The sequence below is a fragment of the Carettochelys insculpta genome, chromosome 8 (genome assembly GCF_033958435.1).
Source record: "Carettochelys insculpta isolate YL-2023 chromosome 8, ASM3395843v1, whole genome shotgun sequence".
Classification (NCBI taxonomy): Eukaryota; Metazoa; Chordata; order Testudines; family Carettochelyidae; genus Carettochelys; species Carettochelys insculpta.
In genome coordinates, this window is record NC_134144.1 from 1,018,950 (window position 1) to 1,037,738 (window position 18,789).

At 48.3% G+C, this 18,789-nt stretch overlaps 1 protein-coding gene across 7 annotated transcripts in view; it reads left to right on the forward strand.

The window, feature by feature from the left end:
* Nucleotides 1-18,789, forward strand: part of DIP2A (disco interacting protein 2 homolog A) — a 167,865-nt gene that overhangs the window by 124,448 nt on the left and 24,628 nt on the right. For 4 of the 7 annotated variants that reach the window (XR_012646329.1, XM_075000617.1, XM_075000618.1 and 1 more), the window contains 11 exons: nucleotides 615-695; nucleotides 1,203-1,330; nucleotides 2,561-2,675; nucleotides 3,781-3,982; nucleotides 4,266-4,375; nucleotides 4,496-4,576; nucleotides 7,697-7,820; nucleotides 9,157-9,278; nucleotides 9,568-9,679; nucleotides 17,176-17,285; nucleotides 18,402-18,532. Coding sequence is in view for 5 of the 7 variants with exons in the window: in XM_075000617.1 (XP_074856718.1) it covers nucleotides 615-695; nucleotides 1,203-1,330; nucleotides 2,561-2,675; nucleotides 3,781-3,982; nucleotides 4,266-4,375; nucleotides 4,496-4,576; nucleotides 7,697-7,820; nucleotides 9,157-9,278; nucleotides 9,568-9,679; nucleotides 17,176-17,285; nucleotides 18,402-18,532 (1,316 nt within the window). In the remaining 2 variants the exon portion in view is untranslated. Of the gene's footprint in view, nucleotides 1-614; nucleotides 696-1,202; nucleotides 1,335-1,398; nucleotides 1,470-2,560; nucleotides 2,676-3,780; nucleotides 3,983-4,265; nucleotides 4,376-4,495; nucleotides 4,577-7,696; nucleotides 7,821-9,156; nucleotides 9,279-9,567; nucleotides 9,680-17,175; nucleotides 17,286-18,401; nucleotides 18,533-18,789 lie in introns of those variants that run through there. The other 3 variants (XR_012646330.1, XM_075000620.1, XM_075000622.1) reach the window with 3 other exon arrangements.

Genomic DNA, 18,789 nt, shown 5'->3' on the forward strand with positions numbered 1-18,789 from the left:
AAGGCCGTGGTCATTATCCTCTCTCACTCTTGGGAGTCACTTGCGCTCTGTTTCAGGCACCAGTGTAAGATGAGGGATAGGAGAGTTTCCTGTTTCAGAAAGAATAAATAGAGAGTCCTGACCATCCCCCTCACTGCTGGAAATGTCCTCGAGCCAGTTGCAGCTTGTATCTGGAGGGATTCTCACTGCCACTTCCAACATCAGTATGTCCAGTCACACAGCAGTGGGGAGGCAGGGTGGGAGAGTCCTCAGAAATAGTCCAGAAACCAGCAGAGGCAACATCAGATGGGTTGCTAGTGCTCACTGGTTAAAGCTGGCTCTCAATTTTGAGTTATGTTGCAGCTCTGTCATGGACTTGCTGTGTGCCCTTGGGCAAGTCACTCAGCTGCTGCTGTGCCTGTTCCCTCTGTAGTGGGGCTTGTGCTTGCCTCATGAGTGGCAGTCCCCCCCCAGCCAGGAGGACAGTAGATGCACACTCTCAAGGTCAGTCTTTGTGCAGCTGTAACAGATTTTGACTGGACTGGAAGCTGGATGCATTTTAGTTTCACAATGCTAGTTAACCAGCAAAGTGCCTGTGGTGTGTATCTGAACTTTTATCTTCTGTATTCTGTTAGACCAATCCAGTGACAGCAGCAGGCGCACCTGTTTCAGATCAGCCCTTCACAAGAACAGGACTGCTTGGCTTTATTGGTCCTGTAAGTATGAGTGGACAAAACTGTTCTGAATGTCCAAGAAGTGAATCCACTATGGAATGAATAGAATACTCAGTGAGCAGGCGTTTAGGAAAACAGAACAGGAATGCTGACATACCGTCTGGTGTGACAGTCTGCAGATGAAGTGAAACTAAGGCTGGAATGCAAGTCAGGGTTGCTCTTCCAAGGGGAAGTCTCCTCCACATATTTCCCCCAGCTCTTGGATCATGAGTTTCTAGTGCTCCTGATTTCAGAGCCAAGTGACAGAATCGTATCCCTGAACCCATTTGATCGAGCCAGGGTACGTATGGAGTTGGGTGGTCTGCTGTGGCAACTAGCCTTCCTCCTCTTTGTGAGTGCAGCTGCATTCATCTTTATCCAGAGAGGCTGTTTTTCCTCATGTACATCTATACACTGTCTCTGTCTAATCCACAGGGTTTGTCCGTTGTTGGGAGTCGTGGGCTTGCATTTTGTGTGGCTTTTCCGTTGCTAAGCCTCTCATCTTTTCAGGACAATTTGGTGTTCGTGGTGGGAAAACTGGATGGTCTGATGGTGGTTAACATGCGCAAACACAATGCTGATGATGTAGTAGCCACAGCACTGGCTGTAGAGCCGATGAAGTTTGTCTACAGAGGAAGGTGAATATTTTGAGAAGAACTTATTCCCTAACATTGCATTCTTGTGTATTTATCCTCTGCCCATCCAGCATTTCAGAATGCTTTCAAGGTGGGGGAGAGTTCTGCATTTGAACTTCTAGACGTGCTTTGAGGGCAAGATGTGAGTATGAAAGAGTGTGGCTTCTGTTAGTATACAGCATGAAACTTAATCTCTGTAAACTAATTTCTAAGTGGTGTGAAATCATTAGTCTTACTGATGTCTTCTCTCTCTGTTTAGGTTCTGATTAAAACTTTACAATGCCCCTTTTTCAGTTTTGCATCATCTCTGTATTTTAGATTTCAAAGAAAAAAAATGTGGCTGCCTATCCAGAGTTACAGGCACCCTAATTCAAGACAAATATAATGAAGCAGCAGCATCCCCCAAGGGCCAGCAGAACTGAGACACCTACCAAACCTAGAACACAAGTTCCCTTCCCCCTAACAGATCTAACTCCACCAGACAGCTCCCTCCCATGGCGTCTCCTGCTAATAGACACACCTACCAACCTGCCCTGAGAACAAAAGGCTGGCTGCTGGGGCCTCCCTGAGAGGTAATGCTGGGCAGCCCAACCTATCACTCTTAGGGAGAGAGGCATTAGCTCAGGTGTCTCCAGTGATTACATCTGTGCCAGTGTGTTATGAGGAACTGCTGTTGAGTTACTTGTTGAAGCTGCAACAGATTGGTATTGTGTCCTCATAAATGTGTTGCTTCCATCAATTTAAACATCATTTACAAAAACTGGCACCAGTTTGTGGAGGGATTTCTGTCCTCCTTCCCCCAGAGACTTCAGTTCTAAGCCAGTTTGGTGCTTCCTTTGTTCAAGGTTCTAGTGATCTGTCCAGATACACAGGTAGATAGGCCACCCTCTAATCTGGGGTGGTTCTCAATCTCCTTTTGAGAGATTGAGCAGTGAGTTGTTGCAGTATAGAGAGTCATTGTGTGAGACAAAAGTTTATACTACTCCTGCGTGCATTGAACCCAGCTTGTGATTGCACATGTGGTGCAATGCAAATTCCCTGAAGTTTGAAAAATAAAATAAACTTCTCCTTTTCCTCAAGTCGAGTGGTTTTGTGATAGTCCTGTACCATGTTTGCTTCTGTGAAAACAGTTCCACAGGACTTACAGCCATCCATATTGCAATAAACCGTGCTCTGTTCATCATATGTTGCATCTTTACTAGTCCTATCATTCTTCTGTCCTTTGTGTTTTAGGATAGCAGTGTTTTCTGTGACCGTTTTGCATGATGATCGGATAGTGCTTGTGGCAGAGCAGCGTCCTGATGCATCAGAGGAGGATAGTTTTCAGTGGATGAGCAGGGTCCTACAGGTAGTCAGATCTGTCCTTTCTCTTTTTTCTGGCAAATAAAACTAATATATCAGATAAGAATATCAGAGCTTCTGTCTTCTATATAAACAACCTTAAGCACCTCCTGGTAAGCTCACTTCTCAATGTGTTTCAGTGGTGCTAGCTAACGGCGTTTTTTTCAAGAGCAAGATCAGTGTATTCTTGGGAAATTATTTCTGCAGTTTGCACCAGTTGGAATTTTCAAATCCTGCAGAAGAGAGTTCAGGTTGTGATTAATTTCTGCTAGCGTCCTTTCATCTGTTTGATTCTGAAAGAACTTAATGTTGAACTTGTACAACATATTAAAAGCAGACTTCTCCTGGAGAATTGTTTGTTAGTCGCTGGTGTGATTTGAGTGCTCCCTGTCTGCCAACTGCCCCTAAATTGAACACTTAACTTAGGTTGCTTTGTCCACTGGTAGGCAGGTATTTCTGAAGTGTGGCCAGTTGCTTCTAAAGAGGCAGCAGAGTGCAGTAACCGAAAGAGCAGCTATGGCCTCGGGTACAGCGAATGAAGTATGAGGGAGGGGAGGACTGAAGAAAACAGTGTAAAGGGAGATGTCTCTTAAACTGGGTAGAAATAGAGACAATGGTCTCTGCATAAATATATAGAATTTTAAGTGTTCTATTTTTATGAATTTGCTTGGTAAGGGTAGAAACATACTTATGGTCCATTCCTGTTGTTCTGTGTGGTTCCCAGCCTGGACCATGTAGTAAGTGTTAAGCAGCTAAATGTTTCCCCTCTATATCTTCTTGTGATTTATGTTCGGCTGTGTTGCTGTGGTTGGCACCATGCACGCTAAGTATTCTGTGACACAGTTTTGGCCTCCATGACCTTTCTGCGCTAATCACCCATATTTTAGTAACTTCTCCTAATTGATGGTGTGCAGGTGGGAAACACTTGGACCTGCTCTCAATGAAGTCCTAGCACAGCTCTGTAAATTTGGGGTGTGCAGAATTGGACCCTTTATTTGCAAATTATGGTGCAAGTAAACTGTGAGATGTTCTTCTAAATTACTTTAGAATTCTTGTTCCAGCTGAGTGCCTTGTCACTATATGTAATTAACGCCTTATATTTTCCCCTCAAGGCAATTGACAGCATTCACCAGGTGGGTGTGTATTGTCTGGCTTTGGTTCCTGCCAACACTTTGCCGAAGGCACCTCTTGGAGGAATTCATATTTCAGAAACGAAACAGCGCTTTTTAGAAGGTGCTCTGCACCCTTGCAATGTCTTAATGTGCCCTCACACTTGTGTTACCAACTTGCCTAAGCCGCGACAAAAACAGCCAGGTAACTAAAGCAGAGTCTGTAGCTCCACCTTCACGTTTGTCTCTGAATGTTGCTGCCTCAGTAGTGGACATGTCACACTCGGTGTTATCAGGTTCTGTTTGTTCTGTCAGAGCTGGTGTTTGGCTTCAGCCTTTCACCTTCCTGCTTTGCTTTTTTTTTTTTTTTAAAGTTACATTGCATGTGGTGTTTATGGCAATACATCTGTTTAATTGTGGTTATTCAGTTATTATTGGCTTTGTTAAATTGAGTTGTTTTCTCACTTCGCTCAATTCATTAACCCCAGATGTTGGTCCTGCTTCAATGATAGTGGGCAACCTTGTTGCTGGAAAGAGAATTGCACAAGCCTCAGGGAGAGATGTTACCCAGCTGGAGGATAACGACCAGGCAAGAAAGGTAGCACTGAGTCTTTCAGAACAAGTCCAAGGGCAGCAGTTGTGGTGGTGCCCTTCTGACGCTCAGTGTGGTACGTTGCAAGTGAATTTGAATGTTTTCTGTCCTGTCTTTCTGTTTCAGTTCCTGTACTTAGCAGATGTTCTTCAATGGCGAGCCCAGACAACCCCAGATCACCCTCTCTTCCTCCTGCTGAATTCCAAGGTGAGATGCATGTGTGCCTTACTGGAAAATGAGACTAACATCGTTTGGGTTTGGAGGAGGAAAATGGAAAGTGGCAGACTCATGCTGTAGCCTAAAATGCTCCAAACTTTATTGACACTGGGGTCTCTTCTGGTGTCCAGAACACACAAATGAAATCCTTGATGCCCTCTGTGGGACAGGAGCCATGAGCAGCAGGACTGAATTCTGGAGCCCCAAGCCCCAGTGTGCCCAATGAGGCAGAAGCCCTGAGGTCATGGGCAGAGTTAGGGGGCCAAAACAGCAATGAAAGATCAGGGCAGTCCCAGGACAGCTATAACCCCCTCCCCACCCCCACGCACGCTCCAGCTCCTCCTCTCCTTGCCCCAGCAAAGTTGAAGGTGGGAAGTCAGAGCCAGGCAGAACGAGGTGGCTGCTGCTCTGGCTGGTGCCATGGAGCAGGCAGCTGCAGCGGTCTCTCATCTCCTGGTGCAAGGACTTGAAGCTGCTACCCAGCTTCCAGCCTCCTTTGCTCCTGCAGCTGGTAAGAGCCACCTGGGCAAGAGGTCCCAGTTTTGTGACTGGCAGAGCCCTTGGGGAACAGGGACCACAGGGGAGGCTTCCTGGCACACAGGCCCTTGTACCCCTCTGCCGACATCCTGAGCTACCTACTTGTCTGCGCACAGCTCGTAGATACCCCCATGTCCACACCCAGCCCCAGCTACCTCTTCAGTGCACACTGAGCTAATCCCTGCCCCTTCCACACCCAGTCCCTAGGCACTGTCCCTCCCTGCACTCAGCTGTTTTCAGGCTTTTTCAGCTGAGCTCCACACCTTTGACTTAGCGTTTGGTGGTGCCACCTTTTTCCCTCAGCCCGGAAGCTGGGTGCCCTGCTGAGGTGATTGTGGGAGTGGTGGTGGTGCTCCCTTCCTGCACACTGCTGTGCAGAGCTGGCTTGAGTCCTGCTGGCCCCTGCCCACCCAAACAGAAGTCAGACTACACTATGTCTGACACCCCCCGCCGTGAGTCTCCCACTCCCTTGCTGAGCCCTGGGGTTCGTACGGCATGGGGGAGGGACACCGAGAGAGAGAGAGGTTGAGAACCCCTGAGCTAAAGTGTAGGGCACATGACTAGCACAAATGGTAGCTGTGGGAGCCGGCTGTCGGGGAGGGACTCTGTCTTGGCAGCAGTAACCTTGGAAGTGACTTTCATCTCCAGAGCAGGGAGGGGCAGAAATTCAGTGCCCCATCATGCTGGCCTGGAGCAGAGTTCTACTGTGTGACTTTCTGCTGACTCTCACTACCAACACCAGTCAGCAATGTGAGTGGTCCAGAGCTGTGTCCTTGCTTCACCGTGGGCCAGGCAATGGTAGTCTGTCATGGCGGAGCCCAGGCCATACCTCTGTCTCCAGACACATCAGCCTTGGTTCCTCTGTGACTGTGAGTGCACTTAGCAGGAGCGAGGGTGCCTGGCCCACAGCTCACTGGCCGAAGCAGACAAACCAGTAGCTAAGGGAAGGAATGCCATCGCAGTAAGGAGTGTTTGTGCAGGTTTTCTCGGTTATCTGTAGGCTGCAGAGCAAAAGTTAGTTGTTAAGAGGTTTGAGTGTTGGCAGGAGCCTTGCGGGTGAGCTGATGAATGCAATATCAACATATTTTGTCCTGTGTCCCAACCCAAAATCAGTTCCCTCAACTGTTGGGGCTGCAGGGCTTTGCCAACCACGTCTTTAAAATGCTGCAAGGTATCCTACTGCTGGCCAGGACCCTTCCACATGCTGTTGGGGTTCCCAGAAATAGATTTTTTCCCCCACTGACCTGAAAGTTAACAGTCATGTTCAATAACAGAGCTCCTCAGGACCCCTGGTTACCTGCTCTGCTACTAGAAATATTCATTGGCAGTCTTTGTGAGGCATGGTGTTGCTGTCTATGGGGTTCACACAGAATAAGAACATAAGAACTGCCACACTGGGTCAGACCAAAGCTCCAGCCAGCTCAGTATCCTGTCTGCTGACAGTCACCAAAGCCAGGTGCCCCAGACAGAGTGAACAGAAGAGGGAATCAGGTGATCCACTCCTGATGCCCATTCCCAGCTTCTGGTAAACCAAGGCTAAGGACACCTTCCCTGCCCAGCCTGGCTAACAGCCATTGATGGACCTGTCCTCTCTGAACTTACTGAATGCTGTCTTGAACAAGGAGTGGGTGGAGAGAAAGGAGAGTAGGCTGTAACGCTGTAAGAACTATGGAGGATTCTCTATTGCCCTCCGAACAGACTTGAGTGAACAAGACACTGGAGGTGCAAGAATGCTTGTAATTCTTTTGTTTTCTGCAATAGTGAATCATTTTACTAGCAGAATCAGAAAAGTAGGCCACATTTTCATCATCTTGGTTTCAAATAACAAAGATGAGCTTAAGCTAAGGGCAAATCTAGAACTTGTACCAAAGTGTGTTCATTATGTGGTGTTTATGCTGGAGGTGTATAAATATGTGATGTGAAAATATGCACAGCCAGTTCTGTGTTCATTTTAATAGTTTTTGGTGTTGGTTTCTGAACTGTTAAGGTATTTGAAATATAGTTAGGCTTGGAAGAATCAGTTTTTTACTGGTAAACATCAATAAATGCTGATTGCATTATGCAAACGCAAACTGACAAAAATATTTCCAACAGTTTACATGTAAGAAAAATCCTGCTTGAGAAAATTTTTGTTTAAGGCTAAAATTTTTACACGTGGTTGACTGTTTGTGTTCCAGTGGCTGTAAAACTTTTTGAATCTGCCTATGATTAAATAATTGTCTGGCTCCCCTCCCCACCTTTGGTTGACTCACCAATAATTTCCTGAAACTGTAAAAACTAAAATCTATAAAAGTTAGAAAAATGCTTAACCCATAATTTTGCACAACTGTGAGAATTAAAATTGATCAAAAAGCTTTAAAAGATGTTTATTAACAGCCAAAACTGTAGAAACAACCTGAATTGTGCTGTCCCAAATGTAGTTTCAAGGGGCATTGTCTATCGGGTACAATATTAAAACTATAAATATAACAATATTAAAACTATATGACATGTTAACTGCAAGGCAATTTATTTTGCTCAGTATAAAAATATTTTTTCTGTTAAGTTTTCCTAAGTCGTTTCTGTGCTGTACAGGGCACGGTAGCTAGCACTGCATCATGTACGCAACTGCATAAGAAAGCAGAGAGGGTGGCAGCTGCACTGCTGGAGAAGGGACGACTGAATGTTGGAGACCATGTAGCTCTGGTTTATCCTCCAGGTAAGGGAATAAAGACAGCAGAGACTGTAACCCATCATTGCAAAAGGAATATAAGAATTTCTATGCTCAGCCATCTCACAGCCATTTAATTTGGCAATCCACAGAGACTAGCATGTAACTGTTAAAGGGAAGGCTTCTGTGCTTCAGTGCTTTATCTGCTAAGCCAGTTCCCTAGTAGGCAGGATGAATTTATCAAACAAATCTATGGCAGTCCGATGGAACATTTCTGGCAGTTGTGCAATCCCACACCATTGGGAAGTGCCCACGGAATGAATTCAGAGCATGTGAAAGGTACCAGTTTCTCATTAACAAAGAGCAAAGTGGTGTGTATAGTCAGAGGCGGCACAGTAGATGGTAGTGCTGACCCCAAATGCACCTGTGTCTTAACAGGAAGTGTCCATTTCTAGAATGAGTTTGTTTGGTCTTTGTGACTAATGTGTGCTCGTGAATATAGAACAATGAAACGGCAGGAGCATAACTCGACAAACAATAGTTTAGAGACTTCATAATGTTAACTTATGAAAGACAAATATATATTATTTTTGAAAGATTGGATTGCCCACTCACAACACACCGCACCATCAAACTTCCTGGAATGTATTAGTTAGTGAAAAGCGGGACTGGAAGGGATCTTGACACATCAGCTAGGCCAGCAAACATTCTGAGACCATTCCTGACAGGTATTTGTCCAACCTGTTCTAAAAAGCCACCAGTGATTGGTTCCACAGTCTCTCTAGGTAGCCTGTTTCAATGCTTATCTGCCCTTACAAGTAGCAAGCTTTTCCCAGTAACTAACCTAAATATTTCTTGCTGCAGACTGAGCTGATTTCTTCTTGTCTTGCCTTCAGTGGATGTGGAAAGCAATTATATAATTCTCAGTATAACAGCCCTTTACATATTTGAAGACTGTTGTGAGAGGTTCCTTCTCAGACTTTTTTCCTCTAGACTAAACAGGTCCGGTTTTTTAACCTTCCTCACAGGTCATGTTTCCTAAAGCTATTACTATTATTATCGTTCTCCTCTGGATTCTCTCCTGTTGGTCCACATTTTGCTTAAAATGTGGCACCCCAAACTGGACATTAGTTGAAATTGTATTTCAGCAGATCTTCTTATCTGACAAATTTAAATAACCCTTCATATCTACTAAGATTTAAATGCAAAAAACACAAACTCCAGGTCTCTTACCTCCAGAAGCCAGAGACTGGTTTAGATGTTTCCTTTATGAAAAATAGATAGGTATAATCTTTCAATTCTTAAAATGTACTGCAGATTTTTTTAATTGTTATACGAGATAACAATAATTTGTGAAATTAAAGCTAGTTTTTATCCTTAACAGGAGTAGACTTAATAGCAACTTTCTATGGCTGTTTATATGCTGGCTGTGTACCAATAACAGTTCGACCCCCTCACCCACAGAATCTTGCTACTACTCTGCCCACTGTCAAGATGATTGTAGAGGTATGAGAGATTGCTTTGTATATTGTTGTTGTTTTTAAAACTGTTAGTCCAAGAAAAAAATTTAAAAAAAGGTGAATTTCTGAAACTTGTAGTGCTGTGACCATCTGACCTAGAGTCAATAAATGTTTCATTAAACTAGTTTAAACCTTGTTTTCCATTATCACAATTTCATTTTCTTCGTTTATATTTTTTTTTATGATCAGCTCCTTGAGGTTGGACTGACTTGGGTGGATTTGAAGCACAAGAGCATCCATTCATCAGTTTTGTTAACATTTTCATTTTTGTGCAGGTCAGTAAGTCTGCATGTATCCTTACAACTCAAGGAATAATGAAACTGCTGAAGTCCAAGGAAGCTGCCACAGCTGTAGATACTAAAACATGGCCCACCATTCTGGATACAGGTACAGATGTCTAACTACTTGTTCTTCTTCGAGTGTCCCCGTGGGTGCTTCACATTAGGTGTCGGGCTCTCCCGGCACCGCAGATTGGATCTTCCAAGCAGTTTCTGCCGGACCGCGCATGCGCCGGCGCGCCGCTCCCTTTCACGCTCCTGGCCACGTGTGCGATCCGGTCCCCGCCAGTTCCTCTTAACCGCCATCGGCTGCAGACGGAATCCGACTAGGCTACGGCCAAGTTAGCGTATTCAATGGTTTTTAGTTGTTTTCTTTAAAAGTTTTCAAGTTTAGGCTATTGTTAAGTTAGCCAGTTGCTATTTTCAAAAAAAACCAAACAAACAAGAAACAAGAAGCGGGATGGCATTTAGTCCAGTCATAGTAACAAGCGGAGCACCGGAGGCCAGGAGCCTAGGGCCATTAGCCCTCCTGCCGCGGCAGGTTATCGGAGAGGGGGAAAACAGCACAGAGAAGGTGCTAAGTACCCCATTAACAACTAAAAGACTCACCAACAATGTCCTCTTCAGGATTCAAGAAATGTGCGTCTTGCCGAGAGGCAATGCCAGCGTCTGATGGGCACAGTCACTGTATAAGGTGCCTGGGGGAGTCCCATGTCACGCAGAAATGCTCCTTCTGTGCAAAATTAACAGCCAGAGCAAGGAAGCACAGGGAGATGCGGCTTAAAATGCTGCTATTTGACAAGGCCCTCCAGCCAGACGTGCCAGAGCGGCCACAGCAGGAGGGACCCTCCGAGGCCCATAAAAGGAAAGCTGCCTCCCTCACCCCATCAGCGCAAAAACGGAGGAAAGTCTCCCCAACCCGATCCCTGCCGGCAGCAACAGCGAGCGGGACAGGAGGAGCGCACAGCCCCCAGCCGCAGCAACAGCTGATCGGTGGCAGCACGGAGAGCCACGTGGAGACGGCTCAGCCTCCGATGATCAAACAGCCGTCCCGCACCGCAGGCAGGGCGGCGGCTAAACAAGCGCCGGTACCGGCGGCACTGCAGGCAGCAGCACCAACCCCCGGGGAACCGGCGATGCAGAGCGCGCAGGCACGCAGCCTGCAGGCACCGGAGGACACCGCCCATGCGGCACCGCCCATGAGCTTGCCGAGCGTGGCGCGGACGGGGCCGAGATCCCCTGCACGTCAGGGGGCGGAGCCACCCCCTCAAGGGAGGGGGAAGGCTGCACAGAAAACAGGGCACCACAGCCCCTCTCCAGACAGGGCTGCAGAGTTGTTTTCTCTTCGCCCTCTGCTCATGCTGCAGACTCCAACTAGAAGGCAGGGGTCCCGCCTAGCCTACCCGGAGCCCCCGTCTCCATTTTTACAACCAGCCTCGCCCTGGCTGGGACCACCTTCACCCTTCTTGGGATTTGAGCCGCTGGAGTACTATCGCAAATCGCTCTCTCCAGTGTCCCAGGTCTCTCGACGATCTCGCTCCCCCAGACGCAGGGGGTATGCACCAAGGGAGTGGTCCAGGTCACCTTCCCAAGAACAGTGCCCATGCTGCCGTGGTCGTCCCTATCACGCGGGGCATAGACACCACCGGCAATCTACCAGGGAAAGATCCCCACAGACGGTCCCGTATCCCCGAGGGCAATCGCGAACGGGGACAGAGACTCAAGTATCTCAGGGGGAACTGGTTATGGAACCCCAAGATTTTCCCTTGCAAGCTTCCAGCGAGCGGATGTACCATCACCAACAGGAACCGGAAGGGTCCAGAGAGGCGTATCCTAGTGGTTCCTCGCTCTCCTCCCCGGACGAGGCTACAGCCCCGGGGGACGTCCATCCTCCGGACGACCTCAAACAGTTTCAAGAGCTGTTTAAAAGGGTGGCCTTCACGCAAGGCATCCAGACAGCAGAGGTGCAAGAGAAACACCATAAGCTCCTCAAAAATCTGAGACCTCCGGCCTCCTCCAAAATAGCAATACTGCTTGACGAAGCAATCTTGGAGTCCGCCACTATGATATGGCAGACCCCTGCGACTATCCCGCTTGTCCACAAGAGAGCGGACAAGAAATACTTAGTGCCGGCGAAGGGCATGGAGTTCCTGTTCAGCCACCCACAACCAAATTCCTTGGTGGTGGAGTCATCGCAACAAAGATCAAAGACATCTCAATTCAAGTCAGGGGGAACAGACAAAGATGCCAAGAAGCTAGAGCTGTTCGGCAGAAAGGTCTACTCCTCCTCCACGGTACTGTTGCGAATGGCAAATTACGCAGCGCATCTAGCGAACCACAATTTCGACAACTACACTAGGTTAACCTCCCTCATGGACTCGCTTCCAGAGGACAAGGAACCGGTGCTCAAGGCCATTGTGCAACAAGGCTACGCGGCCTCGAGGACGGGAGTTCAGATCGCCTTGGATGTTGCGGACACAGCAGCACGCTCCACAGCTACGGCAGTGGTGATGCGAAGGGAGTCCTGGCTCCAGACTTCGGGTATACCGAGGGATCTGCAGGCAAAGATCATCGATCTTCCCTTCGACTCGCAGAAGCTGTTTGCTGAATCAACTGACTCGGTCCTTCATTCTAGTAAAGATTCAGGAGCCACCCTTAGGACCCTGGGGATTTACACCCCTCCATACAGAAAGAAAAAGTACTACCCTCAACAAAGACGGTACCAGTACCAGCAACAGCGCCCCCAGTACCACAGGGGTTACGAGCAAGGGCGACATCAACAGCACCAGCAGTACAGAACTCCCAGGCGACGTTCCCAACAGAGCCGTGCGTCCTCGGGGCAGGGCCAAAGGCCACAAGTTTGACACACGGATCCAGGGCTGCGCCATCAATACCATCGCACAAGGTCATCTGAAGCGGTTATTCCGCCGTCGCCTCCGACCATTCTACGACCAGTGGCAAAGGACCACCACGGTCAAATGGGTGCTGGAGATCATAGCCACGGGGTACGCCATCCCCTTCCAGTCACTCCCACCGCCACGACCTCCACCCAGGCCCCACCTCCAGGAGGCCTCCCATGTAGCGAGGCTCAAGCAGGAGGTAGACCATCTCATGCTCATAGGGGCAGTGGAAAGAGTGCCGGAGCAACTGCAAGGAAGAGGGTTCTACTCCAGGTACTTCCTCACGGAGAAAAAGACAGGAGGCTGGAGGCCCATCTTAGATCTTCGAGGCCTCAACCGGTACCTGCGCAAGCAACGCTTTCGGATGATCACAATCGCCTCCATCCTTACGGCACTAGACGATGGAGATTGGTTCGCAGCCCTCGACTTACAAGACGCGTATTTTCACATAACTATCCATCCGGCTCACCAACGATTCCTCCGGTTCATGGTAGGCAAAGAACATTTTCAATACAAAGTCCTACCGTTTGGCCTCTCCTTGGCCCCCAGAGTCTTCACCAAGACCTTGGCAGTGGTGTCAGCCTACCTGCACAGACAGGGGGTATTTATATTCCCATATCTGGACGACTGCCTACTCAAAGGGGCCTCGAAGGAGGAGGTACTACGCATGATACGTGTCACAGCAGGCACGTTCTCTTCGCTCGGCCTGGTTATCAATCTGGCAAAATCAAAGATAGACCCCACACAGGACATAGAGTTCATAGGGGCACGCATAAATTCTATTACAGCGAGGGTGTATCTGCCAGAGACTCGCTTTTGGGCCATCGGCTCCCTCGTGCAAGTCATCACCTTCAGCCCTACGGTGCCGGTTCTGACGTGCTTACAGCTGCTGGGCCACATGGCAGCAGCGACATTCGTAGTACAGAACGCCAGGTTACACGTGCGCAGCATGCAACACTGGCTGGCGAGCGTATACAAACCGGCAGCACACACCGTTCACAGGGTGGTGTCGCCCACAACAGAGGTGCGCAAATCCCTGCAATGGTGGGTAAACCCCAAGAACTTGCTAACGGGTACCCTTCCACCAACCACAAATATCGGTTTTTCTTACTACAGATGCCTCCCTCATAGGGTGGGGAGCACACATGGGCGAAGAGGTGACTCAAGGGCTGTGGTCCTCCACGGAGCAGTCATTGCACATAAATATACTGGAGCTCAGAGCAGTGTTCAACGCCTGCAGACACTTTCGAGACCATATACAAGGTGAAGTAGTCGGGATCAGTACAGACAATACCTCCACCATGTTTTATATAAATCGGCAAGGAGGAGCTCGGTCCCATGCCTTATGTGCGGAAGCAGTCGGGTTATGGAACTGGTGCATCGCCAACAATATAATCTTGAAAGCCTCGTACTTACCAGGCGCTCACATTGTGAAGGCAGACCAGCTGAGCAGGCGTTTCGCACTCATGCACGAGTGGCAGATCCGTCCCGATCTGCTACGACTGATTTTTCACGCATGGGGTTTTCCCCAGATAGACCTGTTTGCCACGCAACACAACAAGAAGTGCCCACAATTCTGCTCCAGGGGAGGACTGGGACGGGGGTCCCTGGGGGACGCATTCGCAATCTCGTGGAGGGGCCCCCTGCTTTACGCTTTTCCTCCCACAGTGCTGATCCACAAAGTCTTGCAGAGAGCCAGGAGGGAAGGAGCCCGAATGATCCTGATAGTCCCAACTTGGGATCGACAGCAATGGTTCCCCCTACTCCTGTGCATGTCGGACCGTCCACCGATGCCCCTTCCGGTGGCGCCGGATCTGCTCACGCAAACCCAGGGGTCCATAGTGCACCTGCACCCCCAAGGCCTGCGACTACAAGCGTGGTTAATCCATGGCTCAGCTCCCTAGAGAGCACATGTACGGAGGAAGTGCAACAAGTCCTAGAAAGCAGCAGGAGGACTTCCACCAGGAAGACCTTGTTAGCCGATTGCCAAGGATGTTTGGTGAGGTGCCAGCTATGCCCGTTTTATACCATCCGTGACTTTAACTGCTAGAGCTCAGAGCCCCTTCGCAGTGGGCAGTCAACACTGACTTACAGGTGCCCCAATGGCAGCACTAAGAGCCTTTCCACACCCGTGACTTTAACTGCTAGAGCTCAGAGCCCCTTCGCAGTGGGCAGTCAGGATTGACTGACAGGCGCCCCAAGAGTTTGCCCCGTGGAGGCGGCACAACTCAACGCTAGGCTCTTAGTACTCTCACCTAATGGCCAGGCTTTATAGCCAAAACGGCTGAGGTTCTTTAATTGTGTTGGCTGCTTTACAGTAAACCAGAGAAACAAGTCAGGCTTATGCACAAACGGTTACCAAAATTTATTAAACTAGATTCTAATCATGTGGTTACAAAATTGCTAGTGCCTACTTATTTAAATGTATAGATGTTACACACACAAACAAGTTACAAAACTGAAGCCACGATCCCAAAGAAAGAAAACAAAGTATAGAGCTCTATTTCAAAATATGCGTACACTAAAGATAGGAGATCAGGTGTGGGTGCTTCTTACCCTCCTTGCATCTCTCAATTCCAGTGGTGCCAAGCCAGGATCGGTCACTCAATTCCGCAGAAAGACGAATAAGGGACAAGGCTTAGGGACCCTTTTAGCTGCAGAAGCCTTGGGAGGCTGTCACTTATCTGACCAGCAGATAGATAGTGAAAAGCACTCAAAAATCATGGTGCTGTAGGTCCCATACTTATACCTCTGTACTCCTTTATTCTCTTTCTCCTTTCTTATGCCAAGTTGGGGCTGGTCTGTCTGGGCGACGCCAGCTCTCACAAGAGTAGTTTACACTTGCAAGGGAGAGAAACAATAAGTTTCGACTACTGGACATTCCTTTTATTAGGGTAAATATTTTCCCACTTAGGAGGTTGGTGTGTGTGCATCACGTTATTTAGTAGGGGCTAAGAGCCATGTCTGTCACAGCTTCTCTGTCTGCTGTGAGCCTAATCGTATATGTTCCCAGAGGCACATTGTAGCAGCACACCTGTGCTTCTCACAGCTTCAAAGGCTGTGCTGGAATTTATGTTAAGTGCCCTGTTGTTTTGGCTCCCTTGTGTTCCCAGCAATGCTGGTCTGAGAGGGGGCTGGCTGTCTGGCTACAGACCTACAAGCAGAAATGTACTCGCTTCACAGCATGGTGCTCTACCAAACAGCTAGCCCCCCTTTCGGTGCCTATACCTGTAATATTAGAGTATTTACTGGACCTCAAGAGAGAAGGACTCTCACTATCCTCATTAAAGGTCCACCTTGCCGCGATTTCGGCATTCAGACACGAAGAGGAAGTGCACACGGTGTTCGCCCATCCCATGGTTACCAGGTTCCTCAAAGGGTTGGTAAACCTATACCCCCCTTGGAAACCGCTTCCACCTTCGTGGAACTTGGACCTGGTGCTTAATGTGCTAGCGGGACCACCGTTCGAGCTCTTGGCCACGGTTTCCCTCCGCCTCCTTACGATAAAGACGACCTTTCTTCTCGCAATCACGTCAGCTCACAGGGTGAGCGAGCTTGCGGCAGTTATGGCAACGCCACCCTGCACTGTTTTTTCCAAGGAGGCGGTAACCATACGGCTGCATCCAGCCTTTGTTCCTAAAGTTTCTTCTGAGTTTCACATTAACGAACCTATTGTTTTACCCTCGTTTTATCCAAAGCCTCATAACTCTAACAAAGAGGCATGCCTACACCTCCTGGATGTGAGGAGGGCGCCAGCCTTCTATATAGACAGGACCAAGTCCTTCCGGAAAACGGATAGACTCCTAGTCTCTCTCGCTCCCAAATCAAAAGGAGAAGGTCTTTCTTCGCAGACATTTGCAGAGCGGCGACCTGGTCATCCTGTGACACCTTCGCCAAACATTACGCCCTTCACAGGGTATTCCAAGAGGATACCCGCCTCTCGACAGCGGTCCTCTCGGGGACAAGCTGCACGTAATCCGATTACCCACCTCCTATCTTGGGTTACTGCTGGGTAGTCAGCTAACGTGGAGCACCCACGGGGACACTCGAAGAAGAAAGAAAGGTTACTCACCGTAGTAACGGTGGTTCTTCGAGATGTTTCCCCGTGGGTGCTCCACTACCCGCCCATCCTCCCCGCTTCGGATCTCTGTTAGTGTTTTGCAGGAGCATCCGAGGCGGTTGGTCAAGGAACTGGCGGGGACCGGATCGCACACGTGGCCAGGAGTGCGCAAGGGAGTGGCGCGCACCGGCGCATGCGCGGTCCGGCAGAAACTGCTTGGAAGATCCGATCTGCGGCGCCGGGCGAGCCCGACACTAATGTGGAGCACCCACGGGGACACATCTCGAAGAACCACCGTTACTACGGTGAGTAACCTTTCTTTATGCTCACATAATACTTGGATTTGGATATTCAAATAAGTGTGGATAACAGGAAAGATAGATCCTGGCTTTTCCAGTCTGATGTGGCTGTCAGCGTAGGTAGCTGTCTTTGTGAGGGTGTCAGTTAACTTGGAGAGTCATTAATTATTTTCTCTGCTGCACAGCTGACTAGTTGGACTGGTGTTGTATCTTTTAATGTGGCTCTGTGTCAGTCCGTAAGCTATGAATAACCTAATTGCCCAATGTTTAAAATTTTTAGTTTCTTGCTCTGCCTTTTTCCAAAATAATAATGTGCAGTTGTGTTGCTGTTATGTATTTTAAATAGATGATATACCTAAAAAGAAGACGGCTAATATTTTTAGACCCCCATCCCCAGATATGTTGGCCTATTTGGACTTCAGTGTGTCTACTACCGGCATATTAGCAGGAGTAAAGGTATTTTAATTGGATTGAGATGTTTATCTTAATTGGTTTCTTCCTTGAGTTTGAAATTTCATGTTTTGTATTACATTCAACTCAACCTGGGAAGAAGCTTAAAAATGGTAAGATGTTTTAAAGTAAACTTACTGCAAATCTCACGTTGCAGCCAAGATTTTTGATGCACAGATATCAGGCACGGCAGTCTAGAAATACTCAGAGATGGTTATATTTGGGGAGTTGGTGAGAAATAAGAGAGATGAAGTCGTGGTCTACGTTACATAGTTATGTTGTTGCCAACTGCTTTGTATCAATCATGCATGTGTCCATACTTACATTTATCTTGCATTGAAATAAGTTCCCTCATCTGCCAACATAATGACATTGCTTCCCCACCCAACAGTGAGTCAGGGTTGATGTAGATGCATGTGTAGACACTTGTTAACTGTCACCCCTAATAATGCTGACCATTCTAGTCACCATTGTGAACTCCGCTGCCCAAGGGTCACGCAGGCCGGGAGCCCCACCACCCATCAATTAAAGCCCCTTGAATTTGTTGAAATTCCTTTTTCTGATTGCCTTAGTGAGCACACTGAGCAGCTCTGCATTGCTAAATATCACTGCCCAGCTGACCTGCTGGAGACAGCAGATGGGTCTCCTGGGCCTGTGGGGAGAAGAGACTGCAGGCTCAGTTCTGAACCAGCCATAGAAATGTCGGCATCTACAAGCAAAGTGCTCAGGGAGTGCGGGGCGGTGGGGGGGTAGAAGAGGAACAAGCAGTAGTCCCAGACTGAAGCAGAGAAGCTGCAGCAACTATATCAGAAGGCCAAGGGAGTCAACCCTCAATCTGGTGCTGAGCTGCAGACCTGACACTGACACAAAGAGCCACGTGCCATACACAGTAGAGACTTCCCCCAATATACGTCACTGTGGATACCTCCAAGACCCGCAGTCACAGGGCCCTGCCATTAACTGCGAGGAGAAAGAAGTGGACACAACGGAGGTGGGAAAGGCAAGTGGAAGGTCTCGGTGTGTAGAGAGCAAGCACAGCCAGTGGAGTAGAGATGAGCATCTCTCAACAAGTAAAAATGACAAAACGTGTGAGCCTTTAATGTGCCTCTTTTCCTTCTCCAGATGTCGCATGCAGCAACAAGTGCCTTATGTCGCTCTGTAAAGCTACAGTGTGAACTATATCCTTCACGACAGATTGCCATCTGCCTTGACCCTTACTGTGGCCTCGGCTTTGCACTGTGGTGCCTCTGCAGGTATAGTATTTAACCCTTGTACCCGCAGTCGGCTTCCTGGCCTTTCTGCTTTCTGGCTGCCTGCTCTGTTTGCTGTTGCTCTTAAGTATTTTTTACACTTGGTCATCTGGCAGTTTGGAGCCCCACATGGATTTGTAGATGAATTTGTCAGATTAAACACCATCTTTATTTTGTAGGGGAAAATAAATGTTGTTTGTAAATAGAGGTTATTTGGATTTCAAGTACAAAAAGGGGAGGTTTGCAGTACTGGTTTCATC